This window comes from Gadus chalcogrammus, chromosome 4 (genome assembly GCF_026213295.1).
Source record: "Gadus chalcogrammus isolate NIFS_2021 chromosome 4, NIFS_Gcha_1.0, whole genome shotgun sequence".
Classification (NCBI taxonomy): domain Eukaryota; kingdom Metazoa; phylum Chordata; class Actinopteri; order Gadiformes; family Gadidae; genus Gadus; species Gadus chalcogrammus.
In genome coordinates, this window is record NC_079415.1 from 4,867,749 (window position 1) to 4,888,076 (window position 20,328).

General features: G+C 50.7%; 1 protein-coding gene across 2 annotated transcripts; it reads right to left on the minus strand.

Annotated features, from left to right (window-relative positions):
* mkln1 (muskelin 1, intracellular mediator containing kelch motifs) lies at positions 1-19,566 on the minus strand. 2 transcript variants are annotated; one of them, XM_056588130.1, is made up of 18 exons: positions 19,438-19,566; positions 18,312-18,381; positions 17,048-17,190; positions 16,479-16,567; positions 16,004-16,113; positions 15,371-15,563; positions 13,041-13,118; positions 12,132-12,197; positions 10,510-10,622; positions 8,546-8,758; positions 6,784-7,005; positions 5,497-5,626; positions 3,161-3,308; positions 2,415-2,529; positions 1,713-1,852; positions 1,205-1,307; positions 1,021-1,075; positions 1-500 (listed from the first exon to the last, which is right to left on the minus strand). In XM_056588130.1, the coding sequence occupies exons 1-18, from the start codon at positions 19,515-19,517 to the stop codon at positions 379-381; spliced, it is 2,190 nt and encodes a 729-aa protein (XP_056444105.1). In that variant the 5' UTR covers positions 19,518-19,566; the 3' UTR covers positions 1-378. The 2 variants fall into 2 exon arrangements, with proteins under 2 accessions (XP_056444105.1, XP_056444104.1); XM_056588129.1 differs by having other exon boundaries at positions 13,002-13,118.
* Positions 19,567-20,328: the final 762 nt, after the last annotated feature.

A 20,328-nucleotide genomic window follows, 5' to 3' on the forward strand; every position in this document is an offset into this window, starting at 1 on the left:
TAGTGGAAAGCTTTAAAAAAATTAAATGGCGCCGGGTCCGAGTTGCTACGGCGACCGGCTCGTGTCCAGGGATCACAGTGTTTCTGAGTCCAAGCCCCCCCCCCCTCAGTCTGCCCACAGCGCCCCCTAGTGTTCACCCCCTGCAAGCACCCTGCTGGGGGTCAGGGGTCACCAGGTCAAAGGTCAGACACAGCGTCCTGAGCGGTTTCCCGCCGCAGCGCCAGAGAGGGGACGGGGGGGCGTCTCCCCCTGACGAATATGAACCCCTCCATCTCCGGCTCCGTCCAATCAGGAGGCCCTGTCAGTAGTGTCACCGCCCTGGTTGAGGTGGGCGTGGCCAGGGTTGGAGGCGGGTGTGGCCGAGGGCTGGAGGCGGGGCTACAGGGTGATGAGGTCCACCAGGTTGCCCTTGGGCGGGGTCATGTTGTCGGGGAAGAAGCTGACGAGCGTGTCGAAGAGCTGAGTCCGCTGGGCGTACGTCTGGTCCACGTCAGAGAACCCTGAGAGAGAGAGAGAGAGAGAGAGAGAGAGAGAGAGAGAGAGAGAGAGAGAGAGAGAGAGAGAGAGAGAGAGAGAGAGAGAGAGAGAGAGAGAGAGAGAGAGAGAGAGAGAGAGAGAGAGAGAGAGAGAGAGAGAGAGAGAGAGAGAGAGAGAGAGAGAGAGAGAGAGAGAGAGATTAGAACAGAACAGTCCACGTCACTCTGGGAGCTCTGTGCACACTGGGACGAGTCGCCCCCGTCCCGACTGCATTTCTTTTGTACCTTCTTCTTTTACAGAATTGCGACATTGTTAATGTTAATTTTCCGTGCCAATGCTTTGAACAGTCTGTCTGTCCGTCTTTCCGGCTCCATCTGTCACACTGAGACAGATGGAGTCAGAGCAATGTAAACGTGTGCTGCAGTCAGCACAGAATCCTACGAGAGACAGACAGAGAGACGGGTTCCGTCTGACCCCCCCCCCCCAGCTCCCCTTCTCTCCCTCTCTCGTTCTCCGGCGGCCCTCGGGCGAGCGAGCCCTTACCCAGTGGGATGAAGTCCGAGCTGGACTTGAAGAGGGCGGACGGGAGCATCTGGAACTGGGAAACGCAAACACACACACAAACTCAGCGTTAGGGTGGTTCACACGCACGCGCGCACACACGCACACACACACAAACCAACACACTCATCATTAGGGTTGTTCACAAACACACACACACACATACCTCCTTGATCTCCTCCGGGTCGGCGTGGTCCACGGTGAGGGAGAGGTGGTTCTGGAGGTACTTCAGGGCGCTGAGGGGCTCCGCCTGGGCCTTCTCCTCGAACCTGGGGCCCGGGACCACACGTCACCAGACGGAACATGCACTGCTGCAGGGGGCCACTAGAGGGCAGCACTGCTGCAGGGGGCCACTAGAGGGCAGCACTGCTGCAGGGGGCCACTAGAGGGCAGCACTGCTGCCAGGGGGCCACTAGGGGGTGCGCCTGTACTACAGGCGACTCTAGTGTGTGTGTGTGTGTGTGTCTATGTCTGTGTGTCTGTGTGTGTGTGTGTGTGTGTGTGTGTGTCTGTGTGTCTGTGTGTCTGTGTGTCTGTGTGTGCCTGTAATTCTTGAGCAGGTATCTCCAGTGTCCACTTTTTTTACCTGTTCTTCCTGATCAGGTATCTGCAGTGCGTGTGTGTGCCTGTTTGCTTGTGTGTGTGTGTGTGTGTCCCTGTGTCCGTGTGTGTACCTGTACTTCCGGATCAGGTACCGGCAGTGCCTCAGCAGGTACTCTTTGGTCGGCCTGCAGAGCTTCAGGGACCAGAAGTCGTCCAGACGCATCTTGGGGGAGCAGGACTTCCCCGGGTTCCCCCCGAACAGGTAGTGCACCTGCAGAGACCCCAGCAGCCTTACCCCCCGGGCCCCCACTCCAGACCAGGACCCGGCCTACGGGACCCGGACTGAGGGTCCAGCACCAAGGTGTGCGTGTCTGTATATACAGTATGGGTGCTGAGGAGTGTGTGTGTGTGGATATGAGAGAGAGAGAGAGAGAGAGAGAGAGAGAGAGAGAGAGAGAGAGAGAGAGAGAGAGAGAGAGAGAGAGAGAGAGAGAGAGAGAGAGAGAGAGAGAGAGAGAGAGAGAGAGAGAGAGAGAGAGAGAGAGAGAGAGAGAGAGAGAGAGAGAGAGAGAGAATGAGTGAGGATTTGTGAGTGAGTGAGTGAGTGAGTGAGTGAGTGAGTGAGTGAGTGAGTGAGTGGATGTATGTGACTGCATATGCGAATATTTGAGTGCGTGTGTCGACAAGTGAGGGAGTGAGTGAGTGTGTGTGTGTGTGTTGAGTGTGTGATGATGAGTGTGTGTGTGTGGCTGAGGGATTGACTGAGTGAGTGAGTATCTGCGTGTTAAGTGTGTCTCCGTGTGTGTGTTGGTGTGTGTGTGTGTGTGTGTTACCTTATGCATCTCGTCGTAGACCAGCTGGTGAGCGAAGCGAGGACATGGCTCCTCCTCCTGAAGAGACTTGTTGGAGTTCTCCTTCACCGCCTGGTCGTTCTTATACACACACGACCTGACACACACACACACACACACAAACACACACACACCCACAAGAGAGAACATTCTGTCCTGTGAACCTCGTAGAGCAAACCACTGTAAAACTAAATGACTGACACGTACACACACTGCAGCATGCAGACACACACATGCAGTCCTCACTGGGTAGAACGGGCCCACACACACTAAATAATCCAGGGGTCTTGTTGACTTCACATTCACAGGACGGCAAACACAACTCGATAAGGAACAGCGCTAATGAATCCTCTGGAGGCGCATGCCTGCGGCCCTGACTACACGTGCGCCTGTGTGTGCGTGTGTGTGTGTGTGCGTGTGTGTGCAAAAGAGGATGTAACGCGCATCAGGAGACGCATCTGTAAAAACAAACAGACAGAGAGAGACAGAGAATCGTACACCTCTATCCGAGTATGCGTGTGTTTGTGCGTTTGTGTATGCATGCGTGTCCGTATGCCAATGCCCGTGTGCGTCTGTGTTTGCCCGTGCATGCATGTCTTTGTGTATGCATGTGCGTGCGCCTGCGTGTAGGAGTGTGCGTGATTCTGTGGGTACATACTTGTGTGTGTGTGCGCGCGTGTCGGTGTGTGTATGCGCGAGTGTGTGTCTGCGTGCGTGGCGCCTCCTACCAGTTGTTGCGGGCGATGTCGTAGATCCAGAAGGAGTTGCGGACGTTCTCCTCCCTCTTGTCCTTGTCCTTGCTGAGACCCGACAGGACGTGGATCTCGTTGAGGTCCGGGTCGATGGTGGCCCGCTGAGTGAAGCCCGTCATGGGGACTGTTGGGGGGGGGGGGGGGGGGGGGGGGGGCAAAGGGAAGAATGTCATGACATCATCTCCTCATCATCATCATCATCATCATCCTCCCAAAGGACCAGGCCGGTCTGGCTGGTCGAGCCATCGGTAGATTTACATTCACGACAGTTGTTTACCGGATGCCAAAGACGACCTACAACGGCTCACAGCCACATTCACACACCGACGGCGGAGTCAACCACGCAAGGCGACAGCCAGATCAGCCAGGAGCAGTCAGGGCGAGGCGTCTCGCTCAGGGACACACCTCGACACTCTGCTAGGTAGGAGGAGTCGGGGATCGAACTAGCAACCTTCCGGTTACCAGTCAACCCGCTCACCCTCCTGAGCTAAGCCCACCCTCTTGCGTCCGTCGTGGCGACACCAAAACATCCCTTACGTTATCATCTGTAGGATTGAGTTTTGTAGCGGTTGTGCGGCAGAGCATCCTGCGTGTGTGTGGGCAGCAGCAGGAGCCCGTTCTGAGGGACTCCACTGATTGGTTCGCTCGCCTGATGAGACACGAGTTGAATCCGAAAGATCAAAGTGCTGTTTGGATGTTTGTGGCAGAAGCAACAACTCTAAATGCTCTTCAACTGAATTGGTTTCACTAAATGATGTGGACTAATTATATTGGTAACGGATGTTTCACTGAAGCAAGACACACACACACACACACACACACACACACACACACTGATCTCATTACAACCACAGTTGAAGAATGCAAAACAAGGAGGAAGCCGCGATGTTCTTGGTTATTACTCGGTATGGACTCACACTCACTGGAACTATGAGAGAGGGAGCCTCACATTAAGGAGGGAGAGGGAGGGATGGCATAACAAGAACATAAAAAGAAACAATTATGTATGTGAGGAACAGAGTGGTTATTTATCAGAACAGAGAGAGAGAGAGAGACAGAGAGCGAGAGAGGTAAAGGAAAACAGAGAGAGGGAACACACTGTTTGGGCCATGGTGCTTCCCCACTGCCAGAAGACATTCTGTTCTTTCTCATTTTCTACCTCCCTCAATCTTACCCCTTTCATTTTTCCCCATTTCTCTCTACCTATCTGCCGCTCTTTCTCTCGCTGGTCCATGTTGAATGTTTCCCTCTCTCCCTCCCTCCCTCCCTCCCACTCCCTGGTGCCGGAAGTAGAAGTTGATTGGCGGTGGGCCTAAACACACACACACACACACACACACACACACACACACACACACACACACACACACACACACACACACACACACACACACACACACACACACACACACACACACACACACACACACAGGCACGCGCGCTCGGGGCTCTTCTGACCGGGGCCCTGTCTCTCTCATGTTGATATGCCGCAGACTTTGTCTGATCATCAAACTCAACAGAGCTACTTTTGAAACCATATTTATATAGATTGCAATGGTACGACACATTGGAGGGCTGTAACTATTATAAGTTATATATATTATAGCATTTAAGTAAATGCCATGAATTAATTAATTCAAACCTTGCCGATACCTCCTCCTTAATACCCGGTACTTTATTCTCTCCAGATCGTACTTTCACTTAAGTAGAAAGAGAGGGATGGGGGGTGTTACCCAGGAAGAGTAGTAGAAAAGAGAGAGATGGGGGTGTTACCCAGGAAGAGTAGTAGAAAAGAGAGAGATGGGGGTGTTACCCAGGAAGAGTAGTAGAAAAGAGAGAGATGGGGGTGTTACCCAGGAAGAGTAGTAGAAAAGAGAGAAAGAGATGGGGGTGTTACCCAGGAAGAGTAGTAGAAAAGAGAGAGAGATGGGGGGTGTTACCCAGGAAGAGTAGTAGAAAAGAGAGAGAGATGGGGGTGTTACCCAGGAAGAGTAGTAGAAAAGAGAGAAAGAGATGGGGGGTGTTACCCAGGAAGAGTAGTAGAAAAGAGAGAAAGAGATGGGGGTGTTACCCAGGAAGAGTAGTAGAAAAGAGAGAGATGGGGGGTGTTACCCAGGAAGAGTAGTAGAAAAGAGAGAGATGGGGGTGTTACCCAGGAAGAGTAGTAGAAAAGAGAGAAAGAGATGGGGGTGTTACCCAGGAAGAGTAGTAGAAAAGAGAGAGATGGGGGGTGTTACCCAGGAAGAGTAGTAGAAAAGAGAGAGAGACGGGGGTGTTACAGTAGTAGAAAAGAGAGAGAGTGGGGGAGTTACCCATGCCCGAGTCCTTCTTGGTGCCGTCGGAGATGATCTCCACGTGGTCCGCGTCCACGTCGTAGCTGAAGAAGTCGTTGAGGTAGGTCTTGGAGCGCTGGCCCCCGAACACATACAAGCAGCGGTTCCTCTGAAGGGAGAGAGAGAGAGAGAGAGGTGGTTCTTTAATACTCCCACCGCATGGGCGATGTCAATGGGCGAGTTTCAGATCGTCTGCATTGGACCGCATTTATCAACGAGACTTGAGATTATCTGGCGGGAACTCGTCAATTTCCCATCACGTCAAGGCAGACACAGGTGAACTTCTCGTCAACAAGGAGGACGGCATACCAAGTGGCGCTTGCGTTCTTCGTAGCAGACGAATTCGACGCATTGGACGTCCCCCTTATTGATGCAGGCTGAGGAGCAAAGGTGCCGAATTTTCTGCAACCAAGGGATTTTGGTCGCCAATTGTAGTTTCATATTAAACAATCTCCAGCCCCTCATTCAAAATAAAAAATACATGAGTGATGAGGTGAAAGGTCACAAAAGCGTCTCTTTTTAATTTGCATAGTTTGGGAGATGGCACCAGGCACGCCTCTCTTAAAGGAGTTATGTCATTTCTAAAGTGGGAAATTCCACGTGGTAATTCCAACCAACCAGGGCAACGTTTTGATATGTTAAGGGGAGTGTCTTATGTCCGCACTTATTCGAGAGCAAATGCACAGAAAAGCAGACGGAAGTTGTTTTCCTGAAACTACCGTGAGTTTTGAAAGCCAGGTGACTCGTGGCATCGGAATTTATCACAGGTAATTCTGACGTTTTTCATCCCAGAATGAATTCTGACGCATGGCAAACGAAGCTGCATGCCTCATCTGAAACCCGCCTAATAATTCTATCTACCGATACCAATAAAGAATTGTAAGTCAGAAAGACTTAACGCAGGCCCAGTGAACAACCTATAAAGACAAGAGGTGGATCGAGCTCAGGAGTGCCGCCAGGACCACAGAGTCGCTCAACGGCTTCTGCAAAAAGACTCAAGGCTCACTTGTTCAGAGTTCGCCTAGACTCTGCAAAGCCTCCCCCACTTCTATGTATTGTGTACAATGGCTCTTTGATAAAAGCATCGGAAGAATTCCCGATATATGGCTTTCGGTATCCGAACAACACTAATAGTTCTGATACTTTCCGACACATTACCGATACCAGTATCGGAAAGAAAAAAAAAATCTGGATATCCGAAATATCGGAAACTATTCTAATCGTTCCCATGGCAACCAAGGTGGCAGGCCCTCGCCCGGGACCCACCGTGTGGAAGAGCATGCAGTGGCCGATGCGGGACTGGACGTCCTCGGGGCCGGCGTTGCAGGAGTCGTCCCTGAGCAGGCTCCAGGTGCCGGCCAGGCAGTGGTAGGCGAACAGCCCGCTGAACTGGGGCTCTGACGCCCGGCTGTCCTCCATGCTGCCGTTGCACGTCAGGATGCGCCCGCCAAACGTGTAGATCATGTGCTTCTCAGAGTCCATGCACATCTGGGAGAGCGGGGGGGCGGGACATAGGGAGGGACAACAGGAAGTGGGCAGGGGGGGGGGGGGGGACAAAGGGAGGAACAACAGGAAGTGGGCAGGGGGGGGCGGGACATAGGGAGGAACAACAGGAAATGGGCAGGGGGGGCGGGACATAGGGAGGAACAACAGGAAGTGGGCAGAGGGGGGCGGGACATAGGGAGGAACAACAGGAAGTGGGCAGAGGGGGGCGGGACATAGGGAGGAACAACAGGAAGTGGGCAGAGGGGGGCGGGACATAGGGAGGAAACAAAGAAAGTGGGCGAGTTAGACAGGAAATATTGCATAAACACATGAATGAAGGAAACTTGGGACGGAAAAACCCAGTTTGGACCGTGAATTAAACCGAAATCCAGCACTTTACCTTTTCACAGTAATTTTTTATTCATCGTAAGACATACTGTATATCGTGATATTTGGTTGTAGTAATGCTAACAATATAATGATTATCGCGATATTATCGGTATCGCGGGCCATGTATCGCAAGATACCCTGTGATTGCTACCCCTAGGGCGCAGGTTTGCGGTCTGAGAGACGACTGGTTCAGAGGCCCCTTTGGAATGGCCCCAGCAGTGGATGCTGCAGCTATTTATCCTCCAAACAAAAAAAAAAAAACAGAGCCTGCATGACTCCGTTTCCTTGACGACCGACCCCCACCCTCCCTCTAGGCCTGAGGAGGTGTGCAAACAAGACAGAGAGGAGGAAATAGCTACACACAAACACACACACACACGTTGCAGCCCGTGGGAAATCACAACCAAGCCATCGGCACCCCGATCATAAAACTGTTGTTTGTGATTCTCCAGAACCGACTCGGTCTGGTGGCTGTTGAGAGGAGAACGACTGCGCTCCTCTCAGGAGACGACAGAGCCACGACGCGCATCGGCCGCTGACGCTCGAGAGGATTGTATGGCTCGGGGACGTTTCAGTACGACGTGATAATCTGAAGCGCTACAGGGACTAGAGGCCGAGTCCACTGGGGCCACTTCAGAACCACACACCAGCTGATCTGATGTAGACTGGGATGGCTTTAAGTGGCTCTTCATCTGTCACTCCTTCCTTTACTCGTCTTATTGTGAATTATCCATTTATTTATTGATCTCATATGTATGTCCTGTATTCTATACCCTTCTCATTCAATCATATTTATCGACTCATTTGCGTCACCATCTGTAGGCCTACATCTATGTGTGTGTGTTTTCTTCCTGTCATATCGCCTGTACACAGAAAATCAAGTCCATACCTCATCGGAGCCTCTGTTTAAAGCTGCACTATGTGTGTGACCCCCTTAGCACCCTCTAGTGGCCAGAGTTGAATCTACAATTACAGCTACATCATTTCCAGACGAGTTTCTGATATTTCCCTGATACTCTGCCACGATATGCACGATTCCTACTTAAAAAACGCTCTGCTCCCGATCTTTATTAAGGGCGTAACTTTCTACAATAGAAAAGTGTTGTTGTGACGGTTTATATAAATGGTTGAGGGTGGGAGGAGCTGGGCCTACCTGGTGGTCGAACACCAGCTTGGGCCCCCCGTCGGCGGACGTGTCCTCGCTGAGCAGCGTCCAGGCGTTGCCGTCGATGTCGTAGCGGTAGAAGTCGCTCTTCAGGGACTTGCTGTTGCGGACGCTGGAGTCCAGGTAGCGGCCCAGCGTGTAGATCTGGCGCCGCTGGGAGTCCATGCACATCTTGTGGCAGGAGCGAGCACTGGGACCGCTCTGGACACATGGACACATGAACATGAACACGTGAACACACAGACATGAACATGAACACACAAGCATGGTCACCCGGACATTGAACACAGACATTAACATATAGAAATGAACACATGAACACACATACATGAACACATAAGTGTTCATGTATGAAACGGAAATTAACACATGAACATGAACACATGGAAATGGTCCCCCGGACATAAACACATGAACATTAACACATGAACATGAACACACAGACATGAACACATGAAAATGAACACATGAACACACAGACATGAACACATGAACACACATACATGAACATATGAAAATGAACACATGAACACACAGACATGAACACATGAAAATGAACACATGAACACACAGACATGAACACATGAAAATTAACACATGAACACACCGACATGAACACATGAACATGAACACACAAACATGAACACATGAAAATGAACACATGAACACACCGACATGAACACATGAACATGAACACACAAACATGAACACATGAAAATGAACACATGAACATGAACACACATACATGGTCACGCGGACATGAACACATGAACATTGACAGCGGGACATGACCCCATGAACGTCAACCCACAGACATGAAGATATAAACATGAAAACATGAACACTTGAACAGGGAAACACAAACATGAATGTGAACAGATGAACACAAACACATGAATATGAACACATGACCATGGACACATGCACGTTGAGCAGATAAACACAGACATGGGGCAACATCAACAAGTGGCACTCTATCGCCATCTCTATAACAACCAATGGTTAGGATACAGTCCGCTGACATACAACACACGGACACATGCCTTATGCAGACGTACACCGATATGTATGGATAGGAATACACACATTGTGGTGGCCCAGGCGCTGAGCAGTGCCCCACATGGCCACATGGTGGCCACACAGGCAGGCAAAGGCAGCCAAGGGGTGTGGTGTTGGATGGGAGGTACTACTCTAAAAGCTGTATCAGAGAGACCCCGCCCCACTCAGGTGTCTCAGCTTACCGCTCACAGGTGTGCTGAGGTAGCCCTGCAATCAGGAGGCCTTTTAACCCCACCAGAACAAGCTGAAGACAGACTGGCTGGAGGAGCGTGTGGAGACCAGACACACACTGGGCCAGTCTCGTGGTAAGAGGCCTGTGGCCCAAACCTCTTGACTCAACTGAACCCTTATAATTAAATTACTTCCAAGTGGCCCGAAGGACTGTTTCTTTGATCTGTGTAAATTGTGTCGTGCTGATACGAGTGCAAAGGCCTGCAGCTGGAGAGGAACCCCCAAAACTCCCAAGAGGAACCAAGAGCCGAGCCAGGGCGAAGAGGTCAGCGGCAGGGACCACAGACCCCACTAAGCTTGGCCCCTCTCTCTCTCTCTCTCCCTCTCCCTCTCCCTCTCTCTCTCTCTCTCTCTCTCTCCCTCTCTCTCTCCCCCCCCCCCATAACAGGAAGAGCCAGACCGAGCACCCTGACATCAACCGCCGACCCGGTGAAGATTTGAGTTGCCTCTCCCCCCCCCCCCCCCTCCTTTATAAATAAATGTCATAAGTTGGGAGTTCACCGCAAAGCCTGTTTCTGCCTGTTTCTGCTCCGGTTGGTTATCCCACTGTTGCGCATCACAGACCAGGCGCCCACAACATATGCTCAGAGACACATCGTCTTGGTCGAACCAAACACATGCTAAGAGCAACCTCAGCAGCCCGGCGGTCCCGCGGGGCCCACCTCCTTCTCCGTGTCCCTGGAGATGCACGTCCACTGGTTCTCCTGGACGCTGTAGGCCCAGAAGTCCGCCAGGTCCTGGGTCCCGTCCCAGCCGCCAAACAGGTACACCGTTTCTGCAAGAACAAGGACCACAGCGCTCAACCCAACGCACACACCCATCCTCCAGCATCTCCATGACAACCGCAGGCAAACGACGTCCTCCAACGTCTCCGTGACGACGGGTACACCGTCTCTGCCACAGCAGGACACACTCGAAACAGGAACATACCCCGTCTCCATGAGAACAAGCCTCAACTGGTGTGTACCACGTCTCCGTGCAGACAAACCTCCACTGGTACGCATTACTCCCATCTCAATGACAACAACCCGCTACAGGTACACAATACTCCGTCTCCATGACAACAAACTTCAACAGGTACAATATACAGCATCTCCATGACAACAGAAATCCTCAAGTACACCGCGCCTCACAGAAAACTATTCTCAACCAGAACACTGAGCCTCAACGACAACATAAACAAACATTTTACAGGCAGACGAAAAGGTTTCACTGTGACAACGTCAATCATTTGACATTCCCTTTGAAAGGTCAAAGGCCTTGGGCAGGGTTTAATTGGAGCCAATCAGAGCCAGCCAAAAAGGTTTGGGCCACTGAGACACCTGAGAGGCCGGGTTCTTACACAATTAAAAAAAAAAACTGTCACTCTCTCCCCAACACACGTCTGTGAGCGCTCATGTGAGCGATCGCACTAACAATGCTGGCCTTTGTCCTGCGGCCCGCCGGCAGGAAAGTACCTCGCTGAAACCTCACAGAGCAGTCTGCTAACAGTAGCCGGGACGCCGGGGAGACAAAAGGCCGGCTTGATGTGCTCTTTTAGAAATGCCCGGCAGGTCAGCCCTGTGTCAGGGTATGTCAATACTCCACACCCGGACCTGTGTCAGGGTATGTCAGTACTCTAGACCTGGACCTGTGTCAGGGTATGTCAGTGGTATTCCACAAGTGGAATACCACTGACAGTCCACAACGTAACTGAACACTGCGCCTCCACAACAACAAAAATGTTACAGGTAGAAAAAAGGTTTCTCCATGACATCACTCATTTGTCCTCCCCTATGAAAGGTCAAAGGTCCTGGGCAGGGTGTAATTGGGGCCAATTTGAGGGTCATTGAGACACCTGAGAGACAGAGCTCTTACTCAACACAGACAGCTCCGTCCGTGTAGGAACGTCAGTAAATTTCCATAATGAACCCAAGGCTAGTTGTGGAAAATTACAGACTGGCAACAGTCAACACGACGCTCAGTCACGTCTCTCTACCTCAGTGAAGTCGCTACCGAGAGAACTCTACTGACGCTGGTTTGATCCGGCAGTGACATGGCTAACGTAGCTAACGTAGCTCCCTCAGAGTAGCACTTCCTTGTCTTCAAAACTATGGGAGACTGCGATAAGCGAGACTTAATGCGGGGCTTCAAGACATCCGAGACTGGGTTGGCACGGGGCAGAAGCACGTTGTTTAAAAAGGGGGTCTTCTGTTTTAATGCATTGGGGAGGATCTTGGGAGAGATGGGTGGTGTTTCGGGTGGGGTCGGGGGGTCTTCTGTTTCCCGTACATGTGTGACTCACCCGACTGGACGTCAATGACCATCTGGTGACCGCCTCTCATCCCGGGACGGTTGTCATCGGCGTCACCTGGAATGGGGGGATATGAGAGAGAGAGAGAGCCAGAGAGAGAGAGAGAGAGAGAGAATGCCAGAGACAGAGAGTGAGAGTGAGAGTGAGAGTGAGAGAGAGAGAGAGAGAGAGAGAGAGAGAGAGAGAGAGAGAGAGAGAGAGAGCCAGTGAGTGAGTGAGTGAGTGAGTGAGTGAGTGAGTAAGAGAGAGAGAGAAAAACAGACAGAGAGCGAGAGAGAGAGAGAGAGAGACAGAAAAAGGGTGAGTTATGGGAGGTACATCATATTGGTAGGAAGCAGATGAGTGGAGGGAGGGGGGAAAGAGGAGGAGATGGGAGAAGGGTTTCGGCTCAGGAGGGCGTCTACATGGAAATGCTGCTGCTGATTAAATGTGAGATGCTGTACGTAAGATTCAAGGGCTTTAATTTGAGGATATTCGGCTAGAAGCGCTACAGCGTTCCGTCAGCGATTTTCTGTTCTAGTTGACTGCGCGCCTACTTCTGTGTGAGATCATTTAAAGGTTAGACCCCTCCCCCATTTCTGACCAATGAAAGGGGGGGGGGGGGGGGGGCTCTGCCCTGATTGGCTTGGAAAATCCTTCTAGCCTCAATCACATTGGAACACACAGCGTTATCACCCCGATGGCGGCCTCTTTTTCAGAACTCTGTAAATCTTACCTACAGCAGCAGTAAGCGATCCAGGCCTTGCTAGCTAGGAAGCCTGGCTAGGAGGCCTGGCTATAAGGCCTAGCTAGGAAGCCTGGCTAGGAAGCCTGGCTAGAAGGCCTAGCTAGGAAGCCTGTCTGGAGTAACGGTGGACTCACTGTTGGGGTCTCCTCGGTTGGGCTCTTGGGCGTTTGTACCTTTGTGGCATTTGGGCAAGATCTGGCTCCACCTGGGCTTGTACTCCTGCTGGCTAATGTACTGATTGAACAGCCCGTCTGTGGAGGAGACGTGGCAGAGAGGGGAGGAACACGTACGTTAGCATGGCGATCCAGATGGAGTAATCCGAAAACGCTGAATGGAATTTAAAGACAGGTATGTTTGAAATGTGGAGGTCATTTCCAGAGACAAAACTAAGAAGAGAATCTCACTACAAACCAAGACATTCCAAAGAGAGTCAAAACTCACATTTTCCCCGAGAACGAAACCCAAGGAGTCAGTAAGGAGAGAATAGTAAGTGACGAGAGAGCGTGAGAGGCAGTGAGGAGAGAGAGAGACTCAATGAGGAGAGAGTCAGTGAGGAGAGAGTCAGTAAGAAGAGAGAAAGTCAGTGATGAGCGAGAGAGAGTCAGTGAGGAGAGAGTCAGTGAGGAGAGAGTCAGTGAGGAGAGAGAGTCAGTGAGGAGAGAGAGTCAGTGAGGAGAGGGAGTCAGTGAGGAGAGAGTCAGTGAGGAGAGAGAGTCAGTGAGGAGAGAGTCAGTGAGGAGAGGGAGTCAGTGAGGAGAGAGTCAGTGAGAAGAGAGAAAGTCAGTGATGAGCGAGAGAGAGTCAGTGAGGAGTGTCAGTGAGGAGAGTGTCAGTGAGGAGAGGGAGTCAGTGAGGAGAGAGAGTCAGTGAGGAGAGGGAGTCAGTGAGGAGAGAGAGACAGTGAGGAGAGAGAGAGAGTCAGTGAGGAGAGGGAGTCAGTGAGGAGAGAGAGAGAGTCAGTGAGGAGAGAGAGAGAGTCAGTGAGGAGAGAGAGACAGTGAGGAGAGGGAGTCAGTGAGGAGAGAGAGAGAGTCAGTAAGGAGAGAGAGTCAGTGAGGAGAGGGAGTCAGTGAGGAGAGGGAGTCAGTGAGGAGAGAGAGAGAGTCAGTGAGGAGAGAGAGAGAGTCAGTGAGGAGAGAGAGACAGTGAGGAGAGGGAGTCAGTGAGGAGAGAGAGAGAGTCAGTAAGGAGAGAGAGTCAGTGAGGAGAGGGAGTCAGTGAGGAGAGGGAGTCAGTGAGGAGAGGGAGAGAGTCCATGGGGAGAGAGAGTCAGTGGGGAGAGAGAGTCAGTGGGGAGAGAGACAGTGAGGAGAGAGTCAGTGAGGAGAGAGCGTCAGTGAAGAGAGAGACAGTGAGGAGAGTGAGTCAGTGAGGAGAGAGTCAGTGAAGAGACAGTCAGTGAAGAGAGAGTCAGTGAGGAGAGAGACAGTGAGGAGAGAGCGTCAGTGAGGAGATGACAGTGAGGAGAGAGACAGTGAGGAGAGAGAAAGTCAGTGATGAGCGAGAGAGAGTCAGTGAGGAGAGAGTCAGTGAGGAGAGAGTCAGTGAGGAGAGAGAGTCAGTGAGGAGAGAGAGTCAGTGAGGAGAGGGAGTCAGTGAGGAGAGAGTCAGTGAGGAGAGAGAGTCAGTGAGGAGAGAGTCAGTGAGGAGAGGGAGTCAGTGAGGAGAGAGTCAGTGAGAAGAGAGAAAGTCAGTGATGAGCGAGAGAGAGTCAGTGAGGAGTGTCAGTGAGGAGAGTGTCAGTGAGGAGAGGGAGTCAGTGAGGAGAGAGAGTCAGTGAGGAGAGGGAGTCAGTGAGGAGAGAGAGACAGTGAGGAGAGAGAGAGAGTCAGTGAGGAGAGGGAGTCAGTGAGGAGAGAGAGAGAGTCAGTGAGGAGAGAGAGAGAGTCAGTGAGGAGAGAGAGACAGTGAGGAGAGGGAGTCAGTGAGGAGAGAGAGAGAGTCAGTAAGGAGAGAGAGTCAGTGAGGAGAGGGAGTCAGTGAGGAGAGGGAGTCAGTGAGGAGAGAGAGAGAGTCAGTGAGGAGAGAGAGAGAGTCAGTGAGGAGAGAGAGACAGTGAGGAGAGGGAGTCAGTGAGGAGAGAGAGAGAGTCAGTAAGGAGAGAGAGTCAGTGAGGAGAGGGAGTCAGTGAGGAGAGGGAGTCAGTGAGGAGAGGGAGAGAGTCCATGGGGAGAGAGAGTCAGTGGGGAGAGAGAGTCAGTGGGGAGAGAGACAGTGAGGAGAGTGAGTCAGTGAGGAGAGAGTCAGTGAAGAGACAGTCAGTGAAGAGAGAGTCAGTGAGGAGAGAGACAGTGAGGAGAGAGCGTCAGTGAGGAGAGAGACAGTGAGGAGAGAGACAGTGAGGAGAGAGTCAGTGAGGAGAGAGACAGTGAGGAGAGAGAGTCAGTGAGCAGACAGAGTCAGTGAGCAGACAGAGTCAGTGAGCAGACAGAGTCAGTGAGCAGACAGAGTCAGCGAGGTGACAACAGTAACAACGTGTTTACGATGCGGACGGGCCCAGTACCTCCGACGGCCTTGTCGATGAGCTCCTCGCAGGAGTCAAAGTCCCCGCACAGCACCAGACGGTCGTGGAGGTGGCTCAGCATGGGGTGCTCCAGCGCCACGCGCGTCTTCTTCTGCAGCGACTCGAACGCCTCCGTGTAGTTGTGCTGCCGGAAGTGCTTGAGGCAGAGGCGGATGGCTTCCTGTTCCCGGTACTGTATGGTGAGAGGGTAGAGGTGGAGGTGGTGGAGGGGTTGGTGGAGGTTATGGGGGTGGAGGTGGTGAGGGAGGTGGTGGATGTGAGGCGAATGGCAGTAAAGGAAATGAAAAAAAATTATTACAAACATTATTACAACCCCAAATCTTTTTTTTTGCCATATTTTCAGAAAGTGGAAATTCTATTGTTTGTTTTGATATATTCTCCACCGTTTACTCTCTTACCCAACACTGTTTTTTAACATCATCATTCGATCAGAATGTGGATGTGGGCCTTATTCAGCTATCGGCCATCTTGGTTTGATACGAGTTTGAGTACCTCACTCAATTCCCCGCCGAAGCTAGCACATAGAACCAAGATGGCTGCAAGGTGAACAAGGCCCATGGTGATCCACCAGGAAGAGGCATGCATCATTGATTAGGACCGTGAGAAGCTCACCTTGCTGTACCAGTTGAGGCAGGGCTGCACCACGTCTGGGTCCTCGATGCCGTGGAGCTCGATGTACCAGATACTGAAGTTAAAACTAGGACCCCACGACATGAGAGGCACTGGGGGACAGGGAGAGAGGGTCAGTGAGGAGAGAGAGACACAGAGGGCGAAGAGAGTCAGTGAGAGGAGAGAGAGAGAGAAAGTGAAAGCGAGAGAGAGAGACTCTACAGTGGAAAGTTAATATATAATTAGACCTTGTTTTGGAACCTGATTGACAAAGTCATGTTCCAGAGTAGACAAGCCTGGTTCAGAACGAAGTCAGTTAGACATTCATTACAATCTCTGCGATCTTGCTCAAGGGCAAGGGCAGCTTGCCAACACACATTCCTCTTGAAGAGGATCTCAGGCTTGGTCTTTCTAGTCGTAAGGGAGCACAGTTTACTGTCAGAGACCATACACACGGAAGTTGAAGGACAGGCCTCACCTATTTTGACAAATCTGCAGGGGAACATCTGTTCCTCGATCTTGTGTTTTAAGGTAAATGTCTCCTTATTGTAGTCGTTCTTAAGGCCACTGGGAGGGAGAGACAGAGAAGAGGAAGCACAAAGTCCTGTGGTCAGTTCACTCGTTATTAATGTACAGATTTAAAGGCAGGAAGTGATATTTAGACAGTGAATCTACAGAGGCCAAAAGATTCTCAGAACACACAACCCTGAAAAAAATACTTTTTACAAAAGTTTTTAGCATGCTTTGCATATGCGCCTTCGTTTAAGAAAATATAAAAAATGCTAAATGCCATCAATCACACCAGGTGTAGGTGTGATGAGCCGTTAAAAACAGTTTTGAAAAATCTGCCTCTTCTGACATCACAAGTGGTGCACCTAGATGTGTGGATAGATCAGTCTACCAGCCTACCCAGTGGATCTATCCGTCATACATCGAGGTGTACACGCCCACTTGTGAGGTCAGAAGAAGCAGATTTTCAAAACGGCTTACCACACCTGGTGGTATAATATGTCACCTTTAACAAAGCGGGTGTCACACAGCCTCTACCTGGACAGGAGCTCTGTCATGTTCTCCTCACTCATGCCCCCGAACACCTTGAACTTCTTCAGGTTGCACACGTGAGTCTTCTCATACTTCCCGAAGGTGATGCTCTGTACGATGGCCGGCCGTTCCAGTTTCAGTATTAAGTACTGAAGGGGGGAAGGAAGAGACAAGAAGAGTAACGGTACAGTACAGGGACATAATATTCTATGAAGCAATGCTGAAAAAACTAAAATCGACAAGTCTGGCGATTGTACACGATTTACGCAGCCTCCTAATGGTGTGGTCAGGGTTTTAATACAACACTGAAATCACAGCCATAAACGAGTCGTTCGTCAAATCGCTGTGTCCTATTACGATAAGGAGCGACAGGAGACAGCTGATCCAGCGCCTCAACAGGCGGAGCCGGAGCGAGGGTGATGATCCGACCCCAGAGACCAACGCCTTCACCTCCCCTCCACGGAGAGGACAGACCAGCCCGCCCGGTCACCCTGGGAACAGTCCCCCATTGACCTGCTCTGTGTTTCTGTCTGGTCTGGTGAAACATTTGCTGCATGCCGACTGGGTACACACCCAGACAGTGGTTCATCTCCGAACCACTCAGTCAATGAGAACACATAAAGAGCCGGTGGTATCAAATTTTAAACTGCATTTCTCTGGGGTACGTTGTTGGGTTCCTTGGGGTAACATAACACCTCCTGCTTGGCTGTACTTCATGCAGAGCTTCTCCTTCGTATCTCTCTCAGACACTCACACACACACACACACACACACACACACACACACACACACACACACACACACACACACACACACACACACACACACACACACACACACACACACACACACACACACACACACACACACACACACACACACACACACCAGGAGGGGTAAGGAATCTCATCAATGTTTCCCTCTTGGACCCAGCAGTGCTATATATGCCACTGGATTCCAATCAAACTACTTCTTGCAATCATCATTATCTGGGTTGCCCTGTGTTGTTTGTTTTGCCTCACAGTCATCCTTATACACACACACACACACGCATAATCATCACACATCGATTGTGCTGATCCAACCGTGTAGTCTTTGCCAATTTTCTCTGATGCACCTGCCTTTCATTTTGGTAATGGGAAAGACAGACAGAAGATCTATCATCTATGTGTTAACGACAACCACACACACAAAGTGTGCCGCTCATATCAAATGCTGGTATGAGCGACGATAAGGGGTTGAGAAATGAATATTGTAACAGCGATCTTACTTGTGGAGGGTAGTTGCTTTCTGAAGACCATCTGGAAGACTGATCGTTGGGTTTGTCCACCAAGATGTTTCTGGGAGCGGAAAAGTCTATGTCAAATGAGGTTCTGTGAGTGTGCGTGTGCATGTGTGTGTGTCCAGGTGACGGATGTGTCTAAAATAAAGGCCAGAGTTTGCTAACTACTGCTCAGTAAGCGTCATTATTGACTTATTCATCATTATATACATGTCTCTTTATGTAGAGAAGGCGTGGCTATTTGTACTCGTGATTAGTGTTTTTGGTTATGTGTGATGACATTCCATTTATTCTTGTTCAGATTACTGCCAAGCCATCCATCTAAATTGATTGCATCTTTTAACATTTATGCCCTTTATAATCCTCTGTATTTATCTCGACAGATTATATTCGGAGTGCCTGTGTGTGCGTGTGTTTTCTTTGAATGTGACTTCTGCTGGTTGACGATGTCAATAGTTAGTGGAATGTTTACCACTGACTAGCTGCTATATTAGCAAGACATCCAGACCGGTTTGAAGCTACAAGTGCTCCAAACGCTGGTCATGTAAACTTGTAGTTCTGACAACACGTACGTCAACCTTCATCATGTGCTAGTCTCTGGGGTTGTGGTCGACTCGTCCTAGGATGTTGACAGACGCCTGTTTAGCTTTGACCATATCTGCTGGTTATCTCAACAGCAGCAGGTGCGCTTGTTTTGTACACCCCGGCGGCCCACGCGTCACACGGCGGAGTCACAACACAACATGCGGTGCAGTGAGTCCGCAACTCTTTGGCATGTGTGTGGAAAAAAAAACACTAAATTGTTAATGTATGCAGACCAGTTCTTGTATGGCCAAAGCTTCAGAACGTGATCGTTGCAATGAAGCCCGTCCACAACACGCGGCGTTTGACTCTAGTGGGAATGAAGTGTGTGGACGATTACGTAACAGCCGGGCGGCGCCGGCGTCCAAACCCAACGAACCGGCGGCTATACAGCAGCTAGCCCGCTAGCCGAGGAGAAGCTGCACTCCGCGGGACACGTTAGACACACCGCGCCGGATGGGCGGGAGAAATTACCCCCGCAGGAGCCAAACCTAATGCATTCCTCTGCCCAGTTAGTGTACATGTTACTCACTCAGGTAAATACGTGGAAGAATAAGAGCTCCATTTAAAAACGCCGAAGGAGAGCACCCTGTTCTCGGGAACGACAGCCATCTTGTTGCACAAAATAACAAGCAGCTAGCAACGAGCTAGCTGCTAGCCGCCGCTGGCAGTTTGAGCTGAGGCCTTAAAGGCGCAGTACAGTGTTTTGGTTAGGGGGAAACCAGCCTCGATTACATTGATTTACACGTATGAAATGATGTTACGATTTACTGTAGCAGAAGAATCTTTCACTCATGCTTCACTCCTTTCATTAATATCGCCAATAGCCTGTGGGAGATGTATTATCCACTGGGTAGACTCCTGGGAAGATGCAGCTGTCCTAGTAAACATGATCTCCTCTTCCAGCTTCAGGTCCCAGGGGAGGGAACTAACGGCCCTCAACCTTCTCATTATTAAAATAAACAAAGCTTCTCAAATCTGAAAAGACACAAATCACCTGCAGGCAGATTTAGGCTGAGCATTTATGGATAATTTTATTCACTTTCATTTCTGTCATCATGAGGCTGGAAACTTGTATTATTGCATGATCTTGTACGATTCCAGTGAAACAAATATTATTTTAACCTATTATTAGTGAATTATGGAACTAATGTGTTGCCATACAGCTGCAGAAAGGTAGCTATGCGCTCCGGCGAGAGGCAGGCTCACATGGCCACCAAGTCGAGCACCAGCCCCAGATAGCTCGCAACCCGTAATGGTGTAAGCTGACCGTGAAGTTGAGTAGAACCATGGACATAATAAAGGATGGACCACAGACTGGAAAATGGCCGCCCATTCATTCCTATGCAAACTGCTCAGTGGCGCAGGGTAACATACAGGAGCGATTTGCTTCCGCGGTATGTGGCCAGGATACGTGACCTCG